The sequence below is a fragment of the Nicotiana tabacum genome, chromosome 4 (assembly GCF_000715075.1).
Source record: "Nicotiana tabacum cultivar K326 chromosome 4, ASM71507v2, whole genome shotgun sequence".
NCBI classification, from domain to species: Eukaryota; Viridiplantae; Streptophyta; class Magnoliopsida; order Solanales; family Solanaceae; genus Nicotiana; species Nicotiana tabacum.
The window spans coordinates 91805373-91829037 of NC_134083.1; the positions used below are offsets into that span (position 1 = coordinate 91805373).

Below are 23665 nucleotides of genomic sequence, written 5' to 3' on the forward strand. Positions count from 1 at the left end.
TGTTAAATTTAAACCTAAATTAAAAGTACACCACAATGTGAAATAGTATACTTTTATGAAATATATACTTAATCAAAGATATACTGGTAAACTAATAGTATGGAGTATTATTTATTAAATATGTCCAATACTGATTATCAAATGTGTCCAACATTATACCAAATCGTACACTTTTTAGTGTATGTATATAAAATAATTTCTTTTAGTAAATGATAAATATAAAACGGAGGAATTAAAATGGAGTGGAAGAGAGTAAACATGTAAAGAAAAAGTTAAACATAATGGTGACACTTAATATAAAAAGAGGATTCCAAGAAGCTTGATTTTGTTGATAACTCCAAACATTATCTTTTTAGTTTTTGCACAACTCCGAATATATTCCAAATGCTAATACTAAATACCATCCATACAAATTTACCGTCGAAAGCAGTCACTGTCGTCGGAATTTTGCGTGATTTCCTCATACCTTCATAGCTTGGGGGCAGCGACGATAATCATGTATTTTAGGAGCACCGACCATAATTATTTTGCGTGATTTCCTCATACCTTCATAGCTTGGGGGCAGCGACGATAATCATGTATTTTAGGAGCACCGACCATAATTATTTTGTCCCCGAGGTGCAACTCTGTAGTCTGTCATATCCCCCCTGAATGTATCTATCAAAGCCACACACAAACCGTTCCCTGCTAAGACTTACTGGCAATCGATTCATTACTTCTAAAATAAATCACAATAATGCTTTCGAAACTCGGGATGATGAGATCTCCTCTATCCTACTCCACTTAAATACCATAGTTCGCTTAACACAGGACTCCAACCTGTGACCTAAGACACAGGTCCCTCAATCTTTGCCAATTGAGCTAACCCCCGAAGGAATAAATCACAATAATGCTAAACGACCATATTTTTAAGAGGGCTTTTACAACTATAGCTAGGAAAAGCAAGTCAGATTCATCTTCACCATCCATTGACAAGAAACATTAATTCAGGCTCATATATTCGATAAGTTTCAGAAAACCAGGTAGCGTAAACATATTATTGCATACGACGAAGAACCCACTAGTTCTAGTAATAACAATCTCATAACTCTAGATAGTGTCTTCACTGCTTTCACCTATCATTTGCTCATTTGATCCACCTACAAAAGATAATAAATAAATGAGTTAACAAAAAATTTCGGCAAAATACAATTTCAATATACATATTAAAGTCATGACTTAAAACTAGACCATAGCGTAGAAAAATTCACTCATCCTAGCAAACCCAATTAATCAGCAGAAATTCCGGCAAAGTTTCCTGGTAAATGGGCACAACCCTATCCCATAAAACCATCACATTCTCAGTTACAACACATATTCATCTCCAATAATCAGATTCATATCCATTCATCACATCAATACAACAATATTCTATGAGTTACAAGCAATACGCACACAACATAATTATCTCAATACTTGTAAGAATATAAGACTTGCCCAACATCTATCTATATGCCATAGAAATGATAAAATATTACCAAAAGTTGACAACTAAAGGTGTTCAAAAAGGAAACAACTCAAGAGTATAGCCTCCATAAGCAAGACAGCGAGCATGAAATCAAGTACTAATAACTTGATAATTAGCTCCCAAACTTAGTTCTGAATCTCCTTATTAAACCACAAGATGATGCATATTCAACTTCCAACTGTTGGAAGTACAACAACAACAATGCCTCAGTCGCAAATAAGTTGAAATCGGCTATATGAATCCTCACTTCTTTCTTTAACCTTAACGCATATCTCTAGCAAGCCTAAAACATATTCCCGACTAGTAGATATCACCTACGTGGATCTTTTTCTTCCATTGTACCCTATCTTTAGCTAAGTTTATATTTGATTCCAAAGATTTGTAGGTCTTTCGAGACAACTTCCTTCCATGTGATTTTAAGTCTACCCCGTCTTCTTTTAACACCTTCACTCACCATAGTTTCACATGGACCGGTACATTTGTAAGTCGATGCAAGACATGATCAAACCATCTCAAGCGGTTTTCTCTCGTTTTATCCTCAATGCGTGCTACTTGCACCTTCTGGCGAATATGGTCGGTTTTCACCTTGTACGACCACATATCCATCTTAGCATCCGCATCTCTACAACACTCAACTTCTGAATATGTAAGACTTTAGCAGCCCAACATTCACTACCATACAATTGTCGGTCTTATAGCTGTTCTAACGGGTGGAAGTAGAAGACAAAATTATTGTGCAACGTAACCAACAAACCCATCATTATAATTCCATAGTTCTGCTTGAGTTTATGTGAATTACCTAGTCTGCGATGATTGGTACCAATAGGTGGCTTATGGATTGGTTGAGTACGTGTTGCAGAGCAAGCTTCTCCAGGTGAACGAGTAGATATGGTTGCTAACATGTTAGGATCAACTTGAAATGTTGGGATCAAATGCTGAAGTTGTGCAATGACATCTGCAACAATTTTTTGCCGCATAGCTTCCTTCTGTTCCTCAAATTGTTTTTGGAGCTTTTCCTCCATCCTCTCTGCCATCTTCTGCAATAGATCATCAGTAACGTTTAAAGCAGGTTCAACATGTCCCACTTTACCTTTCAAAGAAGTTTTTGTAACCCCTCGTCCATATAATCTTAGACGTCCCGGATGTTCAGCTCCCATGACGGATGCAAAAGCATTTACAGATTGACTTCCTTCTCCACTTTGCTTTGATTCTATTTTTTTCATTTCAGCCTGCAAAAAATTCAATAAGAGAGAATTTAAACAAATAAAAAATAATTTGCCAAGCAAAAATAACTCATCAAAGTAAACTTGCAATTAGATAAAATTCGTACAATTTTACTAATTGTATCTTCGTCTGGCTCCTTGTACGATCGACCAGGCTTCCTTTTCCTTGTAGCCACAAATAGTTCCTCAAGCGATATACCCTCTAAAGTTTCCTTCTCTTTTTCCTTGTTACATAAAATGGATATCAGAAACCTTTTTTAAAAGTAAAGCAAGTTTATTTTTATTGATAAATATAGTAACATACCAATTCATTACGGATTACAGCAAAACTTGTTTTTCCAGAAGTATGAGGATTCTTCCATTTTTTCCGATTCTCGGTATTGATTTTGGACATTTTCTGCAAGTAAATGATTTAATTAATATGCATTAGGTATATGTACAAATTGGACTTTTGAAAAATATCTCACCTGGACTGCTTCGGAGTTCCAATATTTAAGAAGACCCTTAAATTGAGATTCTGGAACATATGCAGGCCGCTTTTTTATTCGAATTTCATCATTGACATAGGTATCATAATGATCTTTCTTCAATTGACTCTTATACCTTCTCCATGCAGTGTGAATTGCTTCCAAAGCCCATGTTTTTGCAGCATCAGGAATATCATATTTTTCCTACAAATTGGTTTTGTTGTGTTTAGTACGATATAATGCCATAAACAGAAACCTATACACATGCACATAACTGACTTAGAGTTGCAGTATTTAAGAGGATCCTTAAATTGAGGTTCTGGAACATCTGCAAGCTTGCCATTAAAGCTTACTTCAGTACCTCACTGTGGGACAGATTAGAGAGATCACAACAATTAGTGTTATCATGGATGGTAACGAGGATACTTTAATCTGATCATGAACATTCATGAAAGAATGGCCGATGTCCCTTATAGAATGAGTGGAAGAATGTGGCTTAAACGACTGTTGGAAATCCTATGTGGAAGTTCTACCAGAAACTCAAAAAGGTCAGCAAGCAGTTAAGATCTTGGTCTTGAGTTGCTTTTGGAGATCTAACTATAGATGCCTCAGAACTGGAGAAAAAGGTGAAACTAATGGAGGAGAATGTGATTTCAGACAACATTTAAGGACAATGGAAGTTTTTTCTTAAGCTAGAAAGAATTCACAACGATAGAGGTTTGTTAAACAAAGCAAATGCAGAGTTCATTCAACTATTGAGGATGCTATCTTGAAGCAGACAGCCGGAGTAAAACAGCACAGCGAAGGGGATACAAACACAGTTTTTTTTCACAGTGTAATTGTTTCTTTTTTGGTAAGGTACTTATCCTCACAGCGTCATTAAAATGAGAAGAAGATTGAACATCTATAAACCAAGAACGAGCAAGGTGTCTGGTTAGATAAGGAGAAGAGATTGCAAACCTTGGTATATTTCCACAAATCATCTTTTGTGTCCATTTTCCTCCAGTCAAATTTATCAAGAGGGCAAAGTGTTGCATTCCTTGCCAATGTGCCAAGGAAACTACCCAACTCTTTTACAACAGCTTTACTGGGACCAATTGGTTGATTGAACTCATTCAATACTATCAGTTGACACTCATGTCGCCCATGCACAGTATACATCTTTGTTCTACCTCTTTTCCTTTTTTGAGTAGGACCTGTGGTAGTAGTACCAAAGATAATCACCAAATTCTTAATGTTAGTTGAGTTAATGAATTAAATACAAAGTCGATAACTCTACATACAATCTATATGCTCTTGCCTTGTTCATCAGACTGTTCATTTGCTGCAATAGTGGTTGAATCCATTTGTGCTTGTCGTTCTACTGGTTGTTCTACATATGGACATGCTTCTGTTTGTATATGAGCTTCTACCAATGGATGTTCGGATGCCTCTAGCTGTTGTCCTTCGATTGAATTTGACAAATGCACTTCACTTGACCGTAAAGTTTGAATAATTATTTGTACTGCCGATGAGCGCTTTCTCCTTACTATAGCTGCAACTGGTCCATCTTTAATGTACGAGGAGCTTCTTAATCTTTTATTTTGTTTTGAAGGCCCCTCTTGACTCATCATTCTCCAATTCTCTGTGTCACCATAAAAAGCACTAAATATCATCAATACATTTACCCATCATTTGTCATTTGATTGTTAAAGCTATGCATTTCTAATTTGATAAAGAAAAGCATGCAATCCAATTCTGTAAACATTTCATATATGAAGAGAGAACACGATTTAGCCAAACCAAATTTAGATACCATGATCTCACAAAGCCAGCAAAGCAACTCATAAAAAAATCCTGAAAGCCACAATCTTTTTAATTATAAATATAAAAAAGCAAAGAAGAGCAAACTAGAAGTGTTGGTCAGTCAGTTATCCTACAAAAAGCTTTCCTGCTGAAATCAAAGCAAGTTTTGAATGTGGGTAGCATACTAAGTTGCTGTCACTTGGAAATAGTACCTCCTAATTCTATTTCCTAGCATAAGAGAGGTGGTAGGAGACAGTGAAGGAGAAGAAACTGTAATCTTCAAGCTACAGAAAGTTAAAGATATTATTTTTCTTAACTAGTCAAATCAAATTCAAGTTTACTGAAATATGCACAACTGGATGTTCAAGTTAACATATAACTCAAGAATGATCGGAAGTAAAGCGCACTGAAACAAAGAAATCCAGACAACATCTGATAAGCAGCCAATCAATGTTAAATCGAGAACTTGTCACTCTCAACGCAAATCTCTTGATTTTTCTCACTGCAAGAAAATGTTCATTCTTTCTGTCTTTCACAAACTAGAGAAAGCTCCATTTAGTTTATCACAACACTGGCTAGAAAACAAATTGTTTTCCTGGTTTAACAGTAAGGTGGCAACTGTATAAGTGTATATTATTCAAATTTTACCAAGGGTTTGCAGATCTTCTTTTCTCTCCTTCTATTCGCATGTTGCCCCCAAAAGATAAAAGAACATTTTAGACAAATAGCGTATGGAAATTAGAAAAAGATGAAGAACATGCATCAAAAGACACTAGAAATTCAATAGTTATAAGGCACCACAGCCAAGATCTTAATGGACAAAGGACTAACCAAGTCATAATTTATGATCCTATTCTTTTGCTACACATTTACAAACTTCAATGCCTCTCAAAATATACACAAAATATGTTCAAAAGTTCCTCCGTCAGTTGTCAGCCTCAATTTAAAATGCAGATTTCTCTTTAGATATCTCTGTAGCTGTATCTTAGGAATGTAGTGCATGAGATAGCATGTCAATGACATCACCAGGTATATCTTCTCTCGACCATCTCGAGTCAACATCGAGTAATCTACCTGAACCAGTTTCCTCATACTCCCTCCAAAATGTCGCTAATATTGGAACAATTTTCTTCCCCCAAATCATACAAATCTCCGGGGTCTTTATTCCTTGCATAATAATTCCTATTCTCAATTGGATCCTTTGCATAAAAAGCTTGATGCACTTGAGATGCCAGTATACAATTTGTTGAAGCATACCAGAGTTGACCCATATTCATTTAGTTTCTTACGAAACCAATCACACCTAGAAATTACAACACCGAAGTGCTCCAATAATCAATCTCAGTGACATCTTAAATGGAAGACATTCCCCATCAGTCGGGTTTTGGCCCCCTAGCAACAGAAAATCTATCAGTTGTTGCTTATAAAGTTACTCCACCATTCGGAGTCTTGCACAGGCTATCCTGATTCATTCCATAAAATCATTATCCATTAATGAGATATGCAGCATACTCAAGAGCGGATCTGTGTAGATGAGAAGGGGTGCATCGCCACCTAGACTCTCGAGTAGAATCTTCATGTATGTACTGGTATTTCCCGCAAAAAGCCTATATAAGTAAATGGTGGCACCCCAAGTTACAAAGCGACCATGGGTGCAACTGCAACTGTTTAAGTGTCATGTTTCTAGTCACAAGGCCCAGGATCGAGACTCGTTGAATTGAAAGCCGTTTTTACTTTCATCGTCGCCTTACTTGTTCCTTTTCTTTCTTTTCTTCTCTTTTCCTTAATTTTCTTTTGTTCTTTCTTTGTATTTCCTCGATCTTTGAACAACCCCATTTTTATTATTGATTCAAATTGTATATTTGCTTTCATTTTATTTTATTTTATTTTATTTGATAACCGTAATGCCCGGGCCAGCTTGCGCGCACCTCGACTAATTCCACGGGATACCTGCCACCTCCCACCAGCAACAGGTACCAGGTAACTCTATCCACCAAGGCTTGGATAGATGGGAAGAAATCACCTAGTATTTGCCTCCGCTGGGATTTGAACCTGAGACCTCATGGTTCTAACCCACTTCATTGACCACTAGGCCACACCCTTGGCTGCTATTTGCTTTCATTTTATTTGTCTAGATCTTGCTGGATAAGATTAGGAATGAGGATATTCGGGAGAAGGTGGGTGTGGCTCCCATGAACGACAATTCTATATATTTTCCTGGAGACTACGCTATCACTTTCAACTATTTTATGTGTAAGGGGAGGTGCGATCTACTCATTGATTTTTATATTAGATGAGTGGTATGGTAGTTCAAGAGACATGGCCCATGATAGACTCGAAATTATCATGGACAACATTACTTACTCAGCTTCATGCAAATCTATGGTGTGGCTTAGTGGTCAATAAAGTGGGTTGAGAACCATGAGGTCTCAGGGTCAAATTCCAGCAAAGGCAAAAACACTAGGGGTGTGTTTGGTACAAAGGAAAATGTTTTCCATGGAAAATATTTTCACTTGTTTGATTGGTGAATGAAAAATATTTTCTAATGTTTGGTTAGAGAGTATAAAATATTTTTAGGGGTAGAGGTAGGCCGAAGAAGTATTGGGGAGAGGTGATTAGGCAGGACATGGCGCTACTTCAGCTCACTGAGGACATGAGCCAGGATAGAAGGGTGTGAAGGTCAAGGATTAGGATAGAAGGCTAGTAGGTAGTCGAGAGTTCCGTGTTCTTTTCTAGTAGCGCTCTTGTTTTTTTTTGTATTCATTGACCTCTGGTATTTGCCTATTGTTTCGTTCGCCATGTGTTTCGTATTTTCCACTTTGTTTCTATTTGATGCTACTTTTTCTTTTACCTTTTTTTTTTTTTGGTTGTCGTCTTTTTTTCCTTTTCGTAATCGTTCTTTGTCCCCCTATTCTATTCTTTCTTTCTTCTTCGTCTTCTTCCCTTCTCTCTCTTTTCACCTTTTCTTGAGTCGAGGGTCTATCGGAAACAACCTCTCTACCTCGCCAGGTAGGGGTAAGGTCTGCGTACACATTAGCCTCCCCAGACCTCACTTGTGGGATTATACTGGATATGTTGTTGTTGCTACTGACAAGAGTGGGTTGCTCTAGTGGTGAGCACCCTCCACTTCCAACCAAGAGGTTGTGAGTTCGAATCACCCCAAGAGCAAGGTGGGGAGTTCTTGGAAGGAGGGAGCCGAGGATCTATCGGAAACAACCTCTCTACCCTAGGGTAGGGGTAAAGTCTGCGTACACACTACCCTCTCCAGACCCCATTAGTGGGATTATACTGGGTTATTGTTGTTGTTATGTTGTTGTTGCTACTCTCCTCAACCCACCTTCCCCAAAATCCATATGTTTCGTGTACTCCTCCCCTTTTCAAAGAAATTACTCATTTGTTGAATTTAAGAAAATACTTTTTCTTAAATCATGAAAAGAAAATACCCAATTTGTAGAAATAAAAGAAAATACTTTTTCTACATCATGAAAAGAAAGTACTCGTTTTGTTAAAATGAAAGAAAATATTTTTTCTACATCAGAAAAAGAAAACTTAATTTGTTGAAATGAAAGAAAAAGAATTTGGTTTGGGAGTGGGTGGAGTAGATTGGTAGGAGGTTGGTGGGGATGAGGAATAGGGTGGAGAAGGTTGAAAAAGAATTTTGAAAAATGTTTTCCGTTCTTTTGATAGGAAAAACATTTTCCTCGTGAAGGAAAATGAGTTCATGAGGAAAAGGTTTTCCAAAACATTTAATCCAACCAAACATGAAAAATTTAGAAAATATTTTCCAGATCCTTCGTACCAAACACACCCTAGGTGATTTCTTCCGTCTGTCCAAGCCTTAATGGATAGAGTTATCTGATACATGTTACTGGTAAAAGATAGCAAGTATCCCGTATAATTAGTCGAGGTGCGCATAAGCCGGCCCGAATACCACGGTTATCAAAAAATAAATTATAGTTTGTTAACGTAACCGGTCATGTGCTATGGAAAACTTTCATGGTTCGAACTGGATTAAAACCATCACTTAAAGTCCTAAACTTACTTTTTTTTTGATAACCGAGAAATCTCTTAGGGCCATTGGTGCACAGTTCAAAACTCGAAGGATAATAGGCTAGTATCTGGGAAGTTCTAATTTAACATTACGAGTCTCTACAGAAGTCTGAGCGCAAGGAATTAACATCTTTTCCAGCTTCACCATCAGCAAGACGTCTTATATCGCCATCATTGGGTTATTCAATAGCATGTCATCTCATAGTTTATTTTGACGCCTAGGCATTAAGGCTAAGTATATTAAGACCTAGCAGGTTTTTTGAGTCATATTAATCAGAGTCATTACGAACATTCTTCCCCTTAAAGGACTCAGACACCGAGCAATTATCTGCTTTTGTATTGTCAATCTAAGACAACATGCAATCATCAAGGCAAGCATGCATTTTTTCAAAGTCAAGACCCACCGATGATGTCGTGTCCATGATGGCCATGAGTGACTCTGAATCTCTGAAAACGAGGAGGTAAATGTTCCTGACCTCAAAGATTATCTTCATCTTCTTCCTAAGAAAAGACTGTCTGACATGATGCTCTCATTAATTAATCAAATTGAAAAATTGAGTGCTGATGATTTTTCAATTGTTAAGTTTGAATGCCATAATCTTAAGTTCCGCGCGTCTTGAACTCAAAAAGGAAAAACAAGATTTTGAGAAACAAGTCCCTATTTTAAAATCTGATATTGAAGCACTCAAAACTGAAATGAGAAATTGAAAGAAGCACCATGTAAAGGAAAAGGTGGGATCAGTGATATACAAGAGGCCCTTCAAAAAGAATTACAATTGTCCACGGAAAATTTGTACAACCAAGTTGAACGAAACATAGTAATTCAAGAGGACCTGACAAGGTTAAATATGAACTGACTAGAACCTTTAAGTGGAACAGGTCCTCAAAGGCTCTAGAATGGCTGAACCAAAACCAGAACAAAAATAAAATTGGATTAGGATACTACAAATCTATCCCTAAGGTTAATCCTAAGTATGTAGCTTCTGCATCTAGTAAGCTATGTACAAATTGTGGTAATACTGGTGACTACAAGGAACTTGCTTAGCACTATTCAATACACAAAATAAAAAGGTTCCAGTACAGAATCAGTCAGAAAGAAAGACTTTTTTGTGATGAAGTCTAACTTACCATGCTGGACTAAAAAATATTTCATTCATTCTTTCGATCACAAGAGGGAATCCAAGCTAGTCTGGGTTCCTAAATCTAACTCTTGATCTGTTTTGCAGGCTAAAGTAAAAGGAAGCAGCCAAGACTAGTATATTTATCGTGGCTCTCAAGGCACATGACATGAAGGAAGAAAAATTCCCTCGGCCTTTCAAGGAGGGAGCGTGGTTTTTAGGAATGGGAAGAAAGGTGAAATCACAGGGATAGGTAAGATTGGTAAATCACTCTCTCAAGCTATAAAAAATGTGTATTGTGTGAATGGGTTGAACTACAATCTGCAAAGTGTCTCCCAGATATGTGACAAGGGGAACAGAGAGACATCACAATGTATACATCGCATCTATTATGTCTCTAGCTGATAATAAGGTTACATGTCTTAGTGTGGTTGATGATGATCCTTTACTGTGGCATAGACGACTAGGTCATGCGAGTTTGGCTCAGCTTAATAAACTGGTTTCAAAAGATCTAGTTGTGGGATTGCCAAAAATCAGCTTTAAAAATAATAAAGGGTGTGATGCTTGTGTTAGAGGCAAGCATGTCAAGTCCTCCTTTAAATCTAAGAAAGTTGTCAGTACCTCTAGACCCCTGGAGCTGTTCTATATGGATCTTTGTGGTCTCATGAGGGTTATGAGTAGAAGTGGCAAAAGATGCATTCTAGTTATAGTTGATGACTACTCTAGATATGCCTGGACCTTGTTTCTTTCTAGTAAAGATAAAACCTTTGATGTTTTTTTGCATATTTGTCAGGACAATCCAAAAGAAACTAGATCTTCACCTTGTCAGCATTAAATCTAACCATGCTTCAGAGTTTAAAAATGCTAGGTTTGCTGAATTCTATAGCATGCATGGCATTGGTCATAATTTCCGTGCTCCAAGAACTCCTCAACAAAATGGAGCAGTTGAGAGAAAGAATAGAGCTCTAGAGGATATGGGGAGAACCATGTTAATCTCTAGTGGACTGCCCAAAAGCTTTTGGACAAAAGCTATTAACACTGCATGTTACCTCTTAAATAGATACATGGTTAGACCCCTATTAGAGTAAACTCCCTATGAATTACTTAAAGGAAGAAAACTCAACATATCACATCTTAGAGCTTTTGGTTGCATATGCTATGTTCATAATAATGGCAAGGACGCTCTAGGAAAATTTGATGCTAGATGTGATGAGGGAGTATTCTTTGGGTTGTTCACCACATAGTAAGGCATATATAATTTTTAATAAACGAACTATGTGTGTTAAAGAAAATGTGCATGTTGTATTTGATGAATCTGATCCTTTTATTGAGAAAAATGTGCAGGATGATGGTCAAGAGCCTGGTCTTGTAAGAAAAAAGAATTCTGATATTAAAGACCAAGGAGACTCTCTTGAAAGTGAACAGGAGGAAAGAGGAGGCCAACACCGGTGAAGATGAGGCATCACACTCAGGGGGGACCTTAATTCCACCTGATGAGGAAGAAGAAAATGGGTTAGAAGAACCTGTTCCTCCTGTTGGTCCTCAAAATGAGCAGATTCCTCCTCCTGGTCCCCTAAAAGAACAAATTCAGCAACCTCAAAGAAAGCTTTGGAAACATTAGAGTTCTCATCCTATTGAGAACATAATCTCCGACTCCAACTCAGGGATCTAGACCAATTGACCAAATCATCTCTCAGAAATCTATATGCATTTAATGCGTTTCTATCTATCAGTGAGCCAAAAAATGCTAATGAAGCCGTGCAGGATGCAGAGTGGATAGTGCCTATACAGGAGGAATTGCATCGATTTGAAAGAAGCAATGTAAGGCACTTGGTCCCAAGACCTAAGGATACGACAGTCATTGGAACAAAACGGGTCTTCAGAAATAAACTGGATGAACAAAAACTATGACAAAAAAACAAGGCCAGACTCGTAGTCCAGGGGTACAATCAGGAAGAAGGGATAGATTATGATAAGACTTTTGGTCCAGTGGCAAGGATGGAGGCCATTCGGATGTTGATTGCCTTTGCAGCTTACATGGAATTCAAACTGTACCAGATGGATGTGAAGAATACATTCTTGAATAGTTACCTCAAGGAGGAACTGTATGTGGCTCAACCTCCTGGATTTCAATTGCCAGGGATGGAAGAACATGTCTATAAGCTAGACAAGGAAATTCTCTAAAGAAAAGGACGGGAAACAGAGGAAAGTATAGAAGAGAGAAATGGCTCTTTTTCACAAACTATTGTTTCAGTTTGTGCACAAAATGCTAAGCGGTCAGAAAGGAGACATGAAGCCAATGCTCTTGACTTGACTTATATGGATCTACTGGAAAGGGAAGAAAAGATAAATTTGCATGGGGTAATGATCAATCACATAGCTAGAGTGGCAGACATGTCCAAGAGTGAGCACTTCCTTCCCTATGGTTTCTTTTGGTATGAAGTAATCACTTATTTTGGAGCTCCTGTCAGCAAGTGGAAAGAGAAGGCTAAAGAGGAACCTATGGCAGACATGCCCAAATAAAGAGGAGGCTAAAGAGGAGCCTGTTCTTGATGGTATTTTTTACAATGCTAAAATTTCAAAGCTTCAACAACAAAAGCAGGCACTACAACAGCAGGTGGAGATACAAGCTGCAAAGATTGCCGGAATGAAGACCGTAAATCAAAAGCTGAAGGAGGACTTGACAAGACAAAGGGAGCAGAATTCCAAAAATCTAAAACTGCTCTAGTTGCACATATCTAGTCACAACTGGTCCCATATCTGTCCATTCAGCCCAGTCTGACCAGAGTCCCAAACTTCCCTAGACCAAATGTTCCGTAGGCAGTTTCCATTCAGTTAAACTTGTTTTTGTGGCCATGTAATTAATAGTTATGACTTGGTTTTCATGGATTGATGATGATGCCTTGACTAATAAAAAACTTTCCTGGCAATTCTTATCTTGCATTGATATTTTTGTTTTTTGATGGCTAGCATCCTTAAATTGACTGTGTTGAATGTCTTTCACTTGATTGTCTGTTGTGTAGTCTAAGTGGCCATAAGAAAGATATTCTCTAAAACTGATAGTTAACCTTATTTTATCATTTCAATGATACCAAAACGGGGTGAGCACGAAAATGAATAAAAATGAAATTGGCAGAATGTTCTGATGGAGGGTTCCGTGTTCATTTGTTTGTCATCATCAAAAATGGGAGAATTCGTTAGAAATTGAGTTTTGATGATCAACAAACATATTACTTGCTGAGTCTCACACCCAAGCGAGGATAGGATTCACTTTCTTACCCGACGAAGATGTATTTCGACTATGCTGACCTAGCAATCACGTGATAATGTCAGAAAATTTAGACCATGATTTAAGTAAGTACTTATAGAAGTAAATTCTACTTCTTTGGAAGATTGAAGAAAAATCTTTTTACTTCCTTTATTTGCTAGGGTTAGGAGATTTGGTTTAACTTGGTTAACACTCTTCTATCCCTGGCCATCTACTATGAATTTATATATATAGTACGAGTTTGTTTTTGCATAGGTGCACCTACACATAAATCTGAGAGATCCTTTTTGTGAGCAGCAACTTTGCAAAAACCAAGAGCAAGACAAATTGAAAAACCTAGTTCCAGAAATGATTCAAGTTTAGTTCGTTTTGTATTGATCTTATAATTAGTGTTTTGAGTTGTGATCTTACTTAGCTTGTATTAGAAGCAATTTGTAAGAACTCTTGAGTGACAATCTTTTGTTCTAGACTAAGGGGTCATTTCGTAGGAGATATAACAATAGTGTTGAATATGATGTATTAGTAATGCTAGGATTAGTTATGCTGGCATTAGTTATGCTGAGATTATTTCTTATCCATTGTTTGGTTTGCTATATTAAAGTATTGCATAATTTCTAAAAAAAATTGGTTGTTTACAAAAATACCCTCTACATTCTTTAACTTTGTATACTATTTTTATTGCAACAGTTTTATTGCCTTCCACATTCTATACTCTCTCTAAACCAACTTTTTTTACAGGAGAGCAAAACTAAATGAGAAAACTAATTGAAATATTAAGATGGAGAGAAAGAAGAGGGTTGTACATGGTCAAGCTAAGATCAAATGGGAAGCGTTGTCTAAAAAAAAAAACATGACAATTGAGAGAAAAGCTAAGGGCCTGGTCGAGTTGTGGGGATGATAGTAGCATGTGGATCAAGACAGCGAATTGCATCAAGGAAGCAGCTAGAGAGGTGTTAGGCATCTCTAAGGGCTACTCTGGGAGGTACGGAGGAGATTGGTGATGGAATGGAGAGGTCCAAAAGAAAGTGGAGGTCAAGAAAACGGTGTATTTAAAGTTGGTAGAGACTAGGGAGCAGAGACGAGAAGTCGAGGAGGATAAAAGGACAAACAAGGAGTTGTACAAGACGGCTAAGAGGGAAGCAAAGCTAGCGGTCACGACAGCGAAGACAACGGCGTTTGGACGCTTGTATGAAGAACTTGAAGGCATAGGCGAGAACAAGAAGTTGTACAAGCTAGCCAAGATAAGAGGGAGGAAGACCCGCGACCTGGACCAAGTAAAGTGCATCAAAGACAAGGAAGGAAGAGTTTTGGTGGAAGAGGCACATATTAGATAAAGGTGGCAGGCGTATTTCCATAAGCTCTTAAATGAGGAGGGGGATAGGGACATTGTGTTGGGTGATCTGGAGCACTCCGAGAGGCACCGTGATTTTCGGTATTGTAGACGTATTAAGGCCGAGGAGGTAGAGGGGCTATGCGTAAGTGCGACCGGGCCCGATGAGACTCCAGTGGAGTTATGGAAGAGTGCGAGCAGGACAGGCTTGGAATGACTCGCCAACCCGTTTAATGTTATCTTTAGGACTTCCAATATGCCCGAAGAATGAAGGTGGAGTACGATGATTCCGTTGTACAAGAACAAGGGGGATATCAAAAGCTGCGATAAGTACAGGGGTATCAATAGGGGTGTCAATGGATCCTTAAAAATTGACTAAACTGACCGAACCGAACCGATTATTGAGTTTCTTTTAATAAAACCGTAAGTTTTTATATAAATTTATAATCGTACCGAATAATAGCATAGGTTTTTAATTTTATAAAAATAAATTGAAAAATATCAAACCGTACCGAATAAATTTATATATAAAAATATATACTAAGTTTGAAACTAACAAAGCATTAAGGTTTTTTCTTAGGTCTTGGGATTATGAACATGGCTACAAGTGACCAAATAATTAATATCCAAAGTTCCAACTTCCATACCTATTCTACTACTCATATCGAAACTAAATTAGTTCCAACATCTTAAGTAGCAAGTCATTGGGTACTCCAACGATCTTCAGTAGCAAGCCACAAGGTATTGGATATCTTTCCTCTCGTATGAATTAGATTTCTCTTATTGGATACTAATCTTCTAATAAGCTCTATTCTTGAATCCCAACTTGATTAGTATCTTTCCACTCGTATGGTTTATATTTCTTTTGTATTTGCTTAATTTGTTTTAAGCTACCATAGAATAGTGGGATGAATCTCTATCTTGGACATTTTTCATGTTCCTTTAATCACCACTTTTAAAATAGTAAAAATGTCCTGAGAGTTTTGCCAAAATCCTATGCAAATACGCATTTATTGCATTCTAACATAACTAGCGACTCTTGCATGACGTTTTTAAAAAATACCAAAAACTTAACAGAACCGTACCGATACCGAAGAGAAACCGAGATGATTGGAAAAGTTTCATAAAGTCTAATTTTGGTTATACAAAATGGAACTACCGAAAAATTGGTATGGTACAAATTTTATAAAATAACCGACCGAACCGAACCATTGACACCCCTAGATATCAAGTTGTTGAGCTACACTATGAAAGTATGGAAGAAGGTGGTGGAGATGAGGGTGCGGCAAAGAGTATCTATATCTGAGAACCATTTCAGCTTCAATGTCGGGGCGATCCACCACAGAAGTCATTCATCTCATTAGGAGGTTGGTGGAACGGTATAGGAAGAGGAAGAGGAACTTGCATATGGTGTTCATCGATTTGGAGAAAGCATACGACAGTCCGCAGAGAGCTTTTATGGAGGTGCTTGGAGGCAAGAGGGGTCCTTGTAGCATACATTAGGGCGATTAAGGATATGTATGGTGGAGCTAAGACCAGGGTTAGGGCATTAGGAGGGGAGTCGGGATACTACCTGGTCATGATGGGGTTGCGCCAAGGAACATCTCTTAGCCCGTTCTTATTTGCCTTAGCGATAGATGTATTGACGCGACACATTCAGGGGGAGGTGCCTTGGTGCATGTTATTTGCAGATGACATAGTACTGATTGACGAGACACGAAGCAGCGTTAACGCTAGGCCGGAGGTTTGGAGACAAACTCTGGAATGTAAAGGATTCAGGTTGAGCAGGACCAAAACAGAGTACATGGAGTGCAAGTTCAGTGGTGTAACTCATAAGGATGAGGGGGAAGTGAGTCTGGATTCTCAAGTCACCCCCAAGCAGGATAGTTTCAAGTACCTTGGGTCAGTAATCCAAGGTGACAGGGAGATTGATGAGGATGTCACACATTAAAGTAGGATAGATGAAATGGATGCTTGTCTCCGGTGTCTTGTGTGATAAGAAGGTGTCACCAAGACTTAAAGGTAAGTTCTACAGAGTGGTGGTTAGACCATCTACGTTGGCCAGTTAAGAACTCCTATGTCTAGAAGTTGAAGGTAGCAGAAATGAGGATTTTGAGATGGATATGTGGGCATATTAGGAGAGGCAAGATTAGAAATGAGGTTATTCGGGATAAGGTGGAGGTAGCCCCCATGGAGAATAAGTTGTGGGAAGTGAGGCTAAGATGGTACTGGCATGTGAGGAGGAGATGCCTGGAAGCGCCAGTAAGGAGGTGCAAGAGGTTGCACATAGGGGGGGTCTAGGGAGGGGTAGAGGGAGGTCTAAGAAGTATTGGGGAGAGGCGATTAGGCATGATATGGCGCTTTTGCAGCTTACTGAGGACATGACCCTTGGTAAAACGTTATGGAGATAGAAGTTAGGATAGAAGGTTAGTAGATAGTATAGCGTACTTTCTTTTATTTCCGATGATTATAGCATTACGCTAGTTGTGGTCCATTTTTTGCATATTATTACCAGATATTGCTTCTGGTTCGTTTTGCTTAATTATAGTTATTGCTTAAGTTTCCTTCCTAATTTTTTTCTTTTTATATATATTGCATTTCTTTACTGTTGTTTACTGTGCTTACCTGAATCGAGGATCTTTCAGAAACAACATCTTTCTGTATAAGATAGGGGTAAAGTCTGCGTACACACTACCTTCCCCAAGCCCTACTTATAGGAATATACCAAGTATGTTGTTGTTGTTAGATATTGCAGGAACCTGTTTAAGAACCAGGTTCTGAGGAAAACATAAAATTCTGGTAGAAAATTTTAAATTGGTCGATACACTATTCATCCCCTCCCCCCTTCCCCTTAGTGTATAAGTGGTGCATAATTCTAGCAAATACGAGGAATAATCTTCCTTTCTATGAGCTCCTGATACTAGTTCACACAGAGGAAGAAGCATATATAACACAAGATACAGAGGAAGACGGAATACAGAATTCACAAAGTCCAAATAGGTTGGCAGAGACCTTTTGGATGCAAAGTACTGCAAAAGAGTACACCTTGTAGCTAAGGTTTGGGACTATGGTCAATCACATTGTTAGAGAACGATAATGGAAGTCAAAGAAAACATGGAGCAAGTACTCCATGGAGAGTCCCAAAGGGTGACATTTCTTAGTGGTGGGACAACTGGACTGGCCTAGGCCCACTTGCACACTTTCTTCACACTGACCCTAAACCTGGTAACATTAAGGTGAAAGAATTCGTTGAGAAAGATGACTGGACCATTACTAAATTGCAGGAAATACACCTAATCATTTATCATTTACTGGGACATAAAGGAAATAAATATTTTCAAGGGTATTTACACTAAAGATATATCTGTAAGGACCCCCCCCCCCCCGGTCCCGTTACAGGTAATTTCAATTGTAAATCTGCCTCGAAGATATTGAGACAGATGAGGAGCATTACTTTGAGAAGCAGCAAGATACAGCCTTCAAGAGGTGCCTGTTAAGGTATCGTTATTTATGAGAAGGCAGTAAAATGATAGGCTACCTACTGATGATATAATCTCTAGGTTTGGATTTCTGGGAATATCTAAGAGTTCCTTTTGCTTGAACCCACAATTCAAATCTATCGAACATGCTTTTGGGAGCAGCTACATAACTAGGCAAGTCTGGAAATTCTTTGGAGATGCTTGTGGTATACCACCTGTAGGCAGAACCTGGAGACACATCTTAATGCAATGGTGGCTTGTTCAAGCCAAGAATTCAACCCACTCTGCCATCCTACAGGTTATTCCTTTAGAGATCTGCTGGGAATTATAGAAGCATAGATGAGATGCAGATTTAATAAAAGGCAATCGTCCACAGCAAGAGTGAAATATCATGTCAGATGTGAAGTAACAATGGTGAGAGTTCCGCATGTCAACTTCACAGGATTGTGTCATCTTCACTAATTATTGCAGTTCCTCTAAAATTCAGGGAGTTGTACAGAAAGATGATAAAAGCTAAAGAAAGTAACTTGTAATTTTAATGGAATTCATTATACCATAGATCACACAATGCTATGTAGAAAATGCGATATGAACTGCAGTTGAATAAAATAATGTGGACAGAGACATAAAAATCAATGAGCACTTGAAGTAGGTTTTAACCTATGTTGATCCTTCAAAATCTTTGTCGCACCTGTGTCGATCCGACATGATTTGGGTGGGGGTGTGCAATCTGCACTGCATTTGGTCAACCTAACTTGGATGCTTTGACTTTACTTATGGCCAAGAAGTATAGGTTGATTGGGTATTTGGTTTGATTTCTGGTTTATGACATATATATATTCACATAAAGTACCTAGAAAACTTTGCTATTACACAATATAACATAATAAATAACAAATATTATGTGTTTACAAAGAAACTTTTTTGATGACGTAGTGTTTACAAAGAATTTAATTTTTACCAGAAAATGTTTTTTGCTACCACAAATACTTTTTGCTATCTAGTTATTAAAACACGGTCATTACTACCACAAATACTTTTTGCTTTCCAGTTATTAACAAAGCTAAAGAAGCATAAATATATAATGATAGATTTGAAGCAATTTCTAATAGAATAACTACTTTTATCTGTTTAAAATATTATATATTATTGTATTACTATATTTATAAATATACAATATTTATAGCAATTCATAATTATACAATAGACATTTTCATTTAACTTAATTAAAATTAATGGATTTAAATCACCTTGTTAATCGACATATAAATTATTTTTCAACAATCTTAAATAACTAATTGTCATATATATTATTCTTATACTAAATTTATTAGTTGTATTCTAGCACTCATATCCGCACTTGAATCTATACCCCCAAATCCAAAATTCATGTGATGACGAATCCGGCCTCTAGATCTACACCCGAATCGGACACCTGCATCCGTAACTGAGCAACACAGCCTTTAACAAGCATAAAGGATTCACTGACACAAACAAATGAGCATAAATGAAACTCTAGAAATATTTCAGTACCTGAGCTCAAGCATGCTCACACACAACATATTCATGTGAAACTGAAAAGCTAAATAATAGGGAAATAAAGAGACCTTTTCAAACGCTTTTAACTTTCAAAACTCCTTTAAACCACCAGAATTTCGTCAGGGGCCTTCTGTCGGGTCCTTCATACTCTGACTCTTTTAGGTTTATTTTACATATTCAGACAGAAGACGACATCAATTAGTTTGATGGGAGTAGTATTATTCAAAAGTCTTGGATATTCATTAATTGTACTGCCTAATATATACTTATCCAAGCACTCAGATCTGTTTTATTTGACAGATTTGTAACTAGAATATAAGCAAACAGGGAAAGTTTGGGCTATGGAACAAGTCAACAAGTTTGTTTTGGTAGAGAGGGAGAGAGAGAGAGTACTAGCATAAACAACGATGACAACAACACAACTACTACTACTACTACCACTGCTACTATGCTTCAGTTCCAAACAAGTTGGCATTGTCTATATGAATCCCCACTGACCGAGTTACTCCATTTAAACCAGAGCATGTACTAGCATAAATTAAAAAAATTATAGTGTATCAAGTTATTAAACAGTAGAAATTTTAAAGGGTAATCAAGGTGATTAGCTATGATATATCAGTATTTTGAAATTTAAAGGACAGTTAACTTGATTTGAACTATTAAACCTAATAGGATTAAAGATGATAATCATCAAACGCATTAAAGAAATTTTCCATATTTCTGACTACAAATGCAGTACCATTGGGAGATTAGTTTGTTTGTTTGCTAATTCATTTCTAAATAAAACCTCAACTGCACACATAACCGATTCAGACAATGAATTAAGTTTCCCTCATTCATTACCGATTACTTGTAAGCAAATAAACAATCAACTTCGAACTATATCATAAGATCTACTTATATCCCGCATTACCCAAAGAAACAGAACAAGATAGTTACAAAAGAGAACAATTTCGACGAACTTAAACAAACACAAAGTAAAAATATAAAACAAAAGCTATAACACACAGATTCATCAAATGTATAGAGAAACGAGAAACAGGAGAGCAAGGGAAAAAATTATTTACCCGGAAGCGAATAAAGGGTGAGGAGGGAAGTAAAGCAAAGAGATTTGCGGTGGGGAGTTCTCTATGTTCTCTTTGCTTTCATTCTGCCAACGACTGATAAAATTGTTCCGCTAAGATGGAGATTAACTGAAAAGTTGAGATAGGAAGAATTGGGCGACCAATTGAAGAGGAGAATGCATCACCAACACCAATTGCAAATGCCTAGGGGAAGAGGGAGGGAAGAGTATTCTTGGAATTAGGGGAAATTAGATGAGAAAACCTAACGGAGGGAAAGCCAATTTGATGAACCGTTGTCATAGGTCATTTTTTCTTTTCTTTTAAAAGAATGTTGCACATTATGTATGTATATTATATATACATACATTATACATGACAGAAATATACATATATTATACATACAGGGCCGGCTTTTTGGGTAAAGTCACTCAAGCCAATCTTTAGGCCCCAACTTTAGGAGGCCCCACTTTTTACCCTATAATTTTTTAATTAAATATTTTTACTCATATTATATATCTTGGTAAAAACTAGAAAGGAATGATATCTTTATTTTTTTAAATGGGCCCCTAACGTGTAAATGCAAAATTTATGGAAGGAATCAAGTGATTATTTCATTTTTTTTAAAGTCTTTTTCTCATTAAATATTATGTAAACCATTCCACTTCCTTTCTTGATTTCCATAATATTTAATTTTATTTTTAATCTTTCTCAGTTCTTACCAAACGTTACTACTATTATTATTTTTCTTTGTGCCTCCAAAAGATTCTATTGTTCTGTATTCTTTCTTCTATCAAGCTAAAGCCTACAAGAAGTATATTGAAAGCAACAAATATTTATTTTCACATCAAATTAATGAATTAGGTTCTTCTATTCCAATATTTTAATATTAGTTTTCATCTAATTATTTGTTTTTCTTGATATTTTCAATACGTACGCATATATTATATTTTTAGTATTTATTAAAATTTAAATATGTCAAATAGAAAGTATGAATGCGGTTATTCAAAACTTAAGAAAAAAAGAAAAAAAAATTGAATCTTTGATACAATCCCAAAAAGAATAGATGATAGTACTCTAATTGATATGCTCAATTAGATAAAAAGATTTGATTCTTTTTCAAATGCTTATATTGGCTATTGAATAATGATAACAGCTGCCTTTGGTCGTCGTCTATCACAAACTAGAATTTTGAAAGAAGTTTTTTAAAATTAAAATTGATAAAATCTTACTTAAGATCAACCATGGCGCAAGAGACATTGAATGGATTAGCTATATTATCAATTGAATAAATTGATTATAAAATAATCATTCATAATTTTGTATTACAAAAACGTGCATAAGGTCATTATGATTACGTGATAATATTATATGTAATGATGTGTTTTTAATTAATTAAATTGGTATAAACTGAATAAAATTTTCTTAAGAGAAACTCTACAATGGAGTCCTTATGTCCAACCTTTCTCGCATGATACATCTGCGAGCTATTTTTAGTTTAAGCAATTATGTAGGTGGCTATTAGGGTTAATTTTTCTTCAAATTATGCACTGCCTCCATTCTCACCAAAAACTAAAAATTAAAAAGAAGAAATATAATAGAAACAAGAGAGTAACAGATAATCGCATCCAGTTTTGCACCACCGATTGAATTTGTACTCATTTTTAAAAAAATATTTAACTGATATTCAATTTTTAAAGTAACTTCAAATACATATATTTTTCTATTCTTCTTCACTGATGCTTTCTTCTTCTTTGTGTTTAGGGTTTCTTTTTCTTCTTAGTTGTAAAATGAGTTTTTAAATTTGTTGATGTTTTAACTATTTGATAATTGGAATTTATTCTTTATGATATTTGAAAATTATGCTTCAAATTTGACCTCATTTGGAGTAGATTTAGGTGTTGAATTGTGTGTTTGATTGTTGAAATTCGAAGAACAAGTTTATGTTTTAGAATTTTAGATTTTGAATCTGAATTTGTATTGAAAAATTAAACTACTCAAGATTTCAGATTTTGAATTTGATTTTGAATCTGGAGTTGTACTGAAAAATTGAACCACTTAAGATTCGAATTTTTAAAGTTGCAATTGAAAGATAGAAGAACTTGAATCTAAAGTTGTACTGAAAAATTGAACTACTTAAGATTCGGATTTTTGAAGTTGCAAGTGAAAGATAGAAGAACTTCAGATTCGAAACCTGAAGTTGCTTTGAAGAGCTTGAACTACTTAAGATTTGAATTTCTGAAGTTGAAGTTGAAAGATAGGAGAACTTGAGATTTAATTTTTAAAGTTGCACCGAAGAGATTGAACTACTTCAAATCCTGGTGGGTACACTTTGCAAAGTTTTATGCAATATGGTATAAATTCAATAGTGGCCCCAAAAATGGGTATATATGCAAATGTCCAGAAATTTTTCGTAGTATGAAAAAACTCATGAAATTTGAGTGATAGATCAAACTTTAGGAAACCTTCTAGAAGTTCGTATGACTACTGTTCAACTAGCTTTTCGGATTTTTAGGTTATAACTATTTCTCAATTATCTTACAAATGCTTGTTATATTTTAAAAAATTAGTATCCATTAACGTGTGTTACACGTTAATAATGACACGTGATGATTTAAATTCTTATTTAAATGAAAGAACAATAAATTTTAATTAATGAGAGAAATTTTATATTTAATACTACAACAATCATCTAAATGCCAAAAAATATTGTTACATTAGCATAATACGTGAATTCAAAATGAAAGGACATCGTCAGAACTTACATAAACGAACAATTTTAGTCATGTTAAGTAGATAATTATGTATTGTAGTTTAAAGATATCTAATGTGATGGTA

At 36.4% G+C, this 23665-nt stretch overlaps 1 protein-coding gene across 5 annotated transcripts; it reads right to left on the bottom strand.

Moving 5' to 3' along the window:
• Window positions 1-968: 968 nt before the first annotated feature.
• LOC107800624 (uncharacterized) lies at window positions 969-21160 on the bottom strand. Of its 5 annotated transcripts, XM_075252190.1 has the most exons (10): window positions 20834-21122; window positions 19835-19921; window positions 18888-19674; window positions 4498-4821; window positions 4158-4393; window positions 3198-3401; window positions 3035-3127; window positions 2838-2954; window positions 2307-2736; window positions 969-1139 (listed from the first exon to the last, which is right to left on the bottom strand). In XM_075252190.1, exons 4-10 carry the CDS (start codon window positions 4808-4810, stop codon window positions 1090-1092), a joined length of 1443 nt encoding a protein of 480 aa, XP_075108291.1. In that variant the 5' UTR covers window positions 4811-4821; window positions 18888-19674; window positions 19835-19921; window positions 20834-21122; the 3' UTR covers window positions 969-1089. The 5 variants fall into 5 exon arrangements, with proteins under 5 accessions (XP_075108291.1, XP_075108292.1, XP_016479314.1 ...); XM_075252191.1 differs by lacking the exon at window positions 19835-19921 and having other exon boundaries at window positions 20834-21125; XM_016623828.2 differs by lacking the exon at window positions 18888-19674 and having other exon boundaries at window positions 20834-20972.
• Window positions 21161-23665: the final 2505 nt, after the last annotated feature.